Source organism: Anarrhichthys ocellatus, unplaced genomic scaffold, assembly GCF_004355925.1.
Source record: "Anarrhichthys ocellatus isolate YVR2014 unplaced genomic scaffold, GSC_Weel_1.0 scaffold4259, whole genome shotgun sequence".
In the NCBI taxonomy this organism is placed as follows: domain Eukaryota; kingdom Metazoa; phylum Chordata; class Actinopteri; order Perciformes; family Anarhichadidae; genus Anarrhichthys; species Anarrhichthys ocellatus.
In genome coordinates, this window is record NW_022284233.1 from 1 (window position 1) to 4,645 (window position 4,645).

General features: G+C 48.2%; 1 protein-coding gene across 1 annotated transcript; it reads left to right on the plus strand.

The window, feature by feature from the left end:
• Positions 1-162: 162 nt before the first annotated feature.
• LOC116379408 (protein SMG7-like) lies at positions 163-4,198 on the plus strand (the record flags this gene model as incomplete). The annotated part of the gene is made up of 9 exons (XM_031841367.1): positions 163-372; positions 665-800; positions 891-1,053; positions 2,006-2,165; positions 2,248-2,318; positions 2,769-2,829; positions 3,031-3,150; positions 3,481-3,895; positions 3,992-4,198. Coding segments are annotated over 9 exons (1,534 nt in total), but the record flags the coding sequence as incomplete, so codon positions are not given.
• Positions 4,199-4,645: the final 447 nt, after the last annotated feature.

Genomic DNA, 4,645 nt, shown 5'->3' on the forward strand with positions numbered 1-4,645 from the left:
TATTTGTTGTGTTGATGGCTCCATGTTTGTAGTCCCTCCCTGTGTTGGGTTAATGGCTCCATGTATGTAGTTCCTCCCTGTGTGTATGTGTTGTGTTGATGGCTCCATGTTTGTAGTTCCTCCCTGTGTGTATGTGTTGCGTTGATGGCTCCATGTTTGTAGTTCCTCCCTGTGTGTATGTGTTGTGTTGATTGTTGCTCCTCTTTGTGCTCCTCCTGCAGGTCAGCCCTACAACCAGCTGGCCATCCTGGCCTCCTCTAAAGGAGACCACCTCACCACCATCTTCTACTACTGCCGCAGCATCGCTGTCAAGTTCCCTTTCCCAGCAGCCTCCACCAACCTGCAGAAGGCTCTGTCCAAGGCTCTGGAGAGGTAACGGAGGGTTTTATTCATAGGAAACAAGAAGAAGAAAACAAGAAGAAATAAACAAGAAATAGGAAACCAAAAATAGGGAACAAGAAGGAAACAAAAAATAGGAAACAAGAAGGAAAGTACTAAGAAAGTACCGATAGCAGAACCAGTAAATCTGGACCACATTCATACTAACTGGTTTTTACTCCTTTAGAACTGAGTCCCTAGTTCCCTCTGAGAGGAAATAAAGCCTTCTAGATGTTTTATCCCTGTGATGTTGTTCTTCACTATCAAATCCTCCGTGTTTCTGCAGCCGCGATGAGGTGAAAGCCAAGTGGAGTGTGTCGGATTTCATCCGGGCCTTCATCAAGTTTCACGGTCACGTCTACCTGAGCAAGAGTCTGGACAAGCTGGACGTCCTGAGGGAGAAACTGGAGGAGCAGTTTCAGGTGAAACACTTTCCACACAGGTTTTATTCCTGCATGCAGTGAGATCTTTAAAAGGAATTGTTTGATGACCCGGCTTGTGTGTGTGTGCAGAGGCTGATCCTGCAGAAGGCATTCAGTTCTCAGCAGCTGGTCCACATCACCGTCATCAACCTGTTTGAGCTCCACCACCTCAGAGACCTGACCGCCGACGGTGGAGAACAGAGCTACAGCAGCGAGCAGCAGGTCAGCTGGTTCCAGCTGCTCGGACTCTTCAGTAAGAACCAACAACACTCATCATACCACTGTAATATCAGCTGAAGTTCTGCAGGTCTGCTGAGATAAACCCGGACTACAAACCAACTGCTCTATTAGGGCTGGGCAGTATACCGGTTCAACCGTTATACCGGTTTTAATTTCCCGTATGATATGAATTTTTCATATACCATCATACCGGTGCACAGCCGAAACAACTTCTGTCACTCTTCAACAGGCAGCAACATATATTGTTCACCGCTGAGAGCGCTGCAGTCGGAGCTAGTTGTCTTAGCTGTATTGAGAGGGAACCCTAGTCATGGTCATAACTTTATAACAACAACTAACGCTCTTTAACAGGGCAAAACACCACGACACAACAGTTTGTGACAGATAAACAATTTGTAACAATAATAATTGTACATTTATAAAATGTCTCCGCCGAACTGCATGCTGGGTAACGTTACATTAAAGAACAGAACAGAGCGATGCAGGATGAACACAGACTGAACAACAAAAGGTATTTTGCTCAGACACACATGCAACGCTGATTACCGTAATATGTGTGGTATTTGTTATAAATGTACGTTGGTACATGGAGGGTGATAAGAAGCTGTACATGGAGGGACTTAGGACCCAGGGGAATGTAGGTGAAGGAAACAGGAAGAAACGGAAGACACGCCACACAAACAGCTGTGCGCAGGTCGGCCGGTTGGCCGGTTGTTCTTTTCGGCGTTAATTAATTAATGCTTTAACGCGGGGAAAAAAATACCGGCAGAATCTTACAAAATACCGTGATATGCATTTTTGGTCATCCCGCCCAGCCAGGTAACGTTGCTGCTAGTTTAGTTAATGGTTCATCACTGTTTACATCTGTGTGTGTGTGTGTGTGCTGTAAGCAGGACTCCAGATGTTTGATGTGTGTTTGGTTTGTATGAGGAGACAGATGTTCATGGTGTTTGACTTCCCCTCAGTGTCCTTCCTGGGTGTCATGTGCAGCCGTGCTCTGCTCAACAAGAACCGAGGAGAGGAGATCATGGGGGAGTGTCCTCTGCCGGCCATTAAAGTGTCTCTGGACTGGCTGAAGCTGAGACCCAGCGTCTTCCCCGAGGCCGCCGTGGACCAGAGGCAGCAGTAAGTCTTCTGTCTCGTTGTCTAAATGTTGTTTTGATTGTTACTGGACAGGAAGTTTAACTCCTCATTCCCACTCTCTCAGTATCTGGCCCTGGCTGGTCTCCATCCTCAACAGTTTCCAGCCCAAAGAGGACGACGTGTCCTGTTCCTCAGGTAGGACGCCCTCTGGTATTGATTCTTTATCAGTGATCCATGTGAGCTCTGGTCTGAGTCGTCTTCAGGTTAATCAGGTTTTATGATAGTGGACAACAAGTCCAGGAACCAAAGCTTCTATGTTGGATTTAGTCTTTGTAGCCTGTCGTCTCTTCAGAATAGAAGCTGCTCTCCCTGTGAACGTCATCGCAGGAAGCTTCTCACATGTCTGCACACTGAATCAGTGATCACTGACCCTGAACAGGAAGCTTCTTAACCAAAGCTCCCTGGAGAAATGCACAAATATAGGAGGAAGAGCATTAATGGTCCAGTTGAAAAAGTTGAGAAAGACATTTATAAATGTGTCTTGCAGTGTTTTTCAGATGTGTCCACATTGTTATAGTCCTGTAATGTTTGGATGTCAGATCTTCAAGCTGTATGAAGCTCAAGGTTTGTTTATTTTCTCCACAGCGACACCCCTTCCAGAGGAGTTTGAGCTGCAGGGTTTCCTGGCGCTCCGGCCTGCTCTGAGGTACTCCCTCCTTCAATTAAGTCCTGGGATGAGGGTTGATCGGTGGGATGCGGGTTGATCGGTGGGATGCGGGTTGATCGGTGGGATGCGGGTTGAACGGTGGGATGCGGGTTGATCGGTGGGATGCGGGTTGAACGGTGGGATGCGGGTCGGTGAATCAGTCAGAATGTTTTCATGTTTTGATGACTGCTGGGGTTTCAGGTCCCTGGACTTCACTAAAGGTCATCAGGGCATCCTGGTGGACAGGGACGGCCTGCCGGTCCACACTCGACATCAGAGACTCATCAGTTTGGGCAAATGGGTGGCTGACAACCAGCCAGGGTGAGTGTCCATCTGCTCCGTCACAGTGAAAGACAAACTAACTCGGGGACCATGATGGACACAAGTCCTGTGACTTCTTTGTGTTGGATTCAGGAGACAAACCTCTGGTTTTTTGAAGTGAAGCCAAAGCTTCATGTGTTAAAGCAGCATTCTCTCTAGTGTCCACCAGGGGGCGACTCCTCTGGTTGTATAGAAGTCTATGAGAAAATGACTCTACTTCTCTCTTGATTTATTACCTCAGTAAACATTGTAAACATGAGTTTATGGTCTCAATCTCTAGTTTCAAGTCTTCTTCAATACAGCATGATGTTGTCCGTCTCCTCTCTACAGGCTGATCCAGTGCAGGGTGAGCGAAGACGGTCTCCTCGTCTTCATCACCGACATTCCAGAGCAGGCGGTCGAGGAGCCCCAGGAGAAGGAGGCACCGGTGCTGCAGGAGTCGTCCAACGCCGAGCAGCTTCCCAACGACGGCGGGAACTCCGGCCTGAAGTCGGTGCTGTCGGCGGGGAAGAGCTCGCAGAGCTCGTGGCCCGACGGCGGCGAGCGACCCGTCGTCACCTTCAAGGAGAACATCAAACCCCGAGAGCCGGCACGCAGCAATCACCTGAAGGACAGCGGCAAGGAGCGCCGGGACTTCGCCAAGGGCAACGGGGCTCCTGGGAAAGGAGAGCTGAAGAGGGATGGGAAGAGGAAGAGCGACCTGAAGAAGACCAGCCACGAGAAAAGTGCTGACGCTGGAAAACAGGTAGAGATGTGGGAACGGTTCACAGAGGGAGGAGCTCATTTAGACCTTGTGGTGATGATGATGATGATGATGTCGGACTTGTTTTCTCTCTTTCAGGTGAAGGCGCAGACGGAGCTGAGGAAGACTCCGGTGTCTGAGGCCAAGAAGAGTCCCGTCACTCAGACTACCTGCTCCTCCCAGTTCATCCCAATCCATCATCCTGGAGCCTTCCCACCACTGCCCAGCAGACCTGGTACACACACACACACACACACACACACACACACACACACACACACACTTTCACAGATTTGATGTCACATGACTGTTGGTCTCAGATAAATCAATCATGACTTCATCGTTTCACTGAGGAGCTCGCACTTTAATGTTTTTACTAGTGCTGGCCAACGATTAACATGTTTAATCACGATTAATCTCATTGTTATGGTAAAGTTCAATAATGAATTATAAAGTAGTGTATTGTGCACTTTTATTTTAAAGTGCTGCTCTATGAACTAAAGGTGAATAACATTGCATCAGGTTGTTGTTAGCAGCAGTGTTCTCTTCACACAGCAGCAGTTCTATCTCTTCACTATCTGTGCTCAGTGTGTGACTGTGTGTGAAACGTTCCACTGCTGTGCAACAGGAACAACATGTTCCACACGTTCCATCTACATGTGTGTGTTGTGTCTTCATGACAGTCAGAGCATGTGATGCAGCTCTTCTCTTCATCACTATGATGCTGTAACTCAGAGGCGATGAAGGTGACCC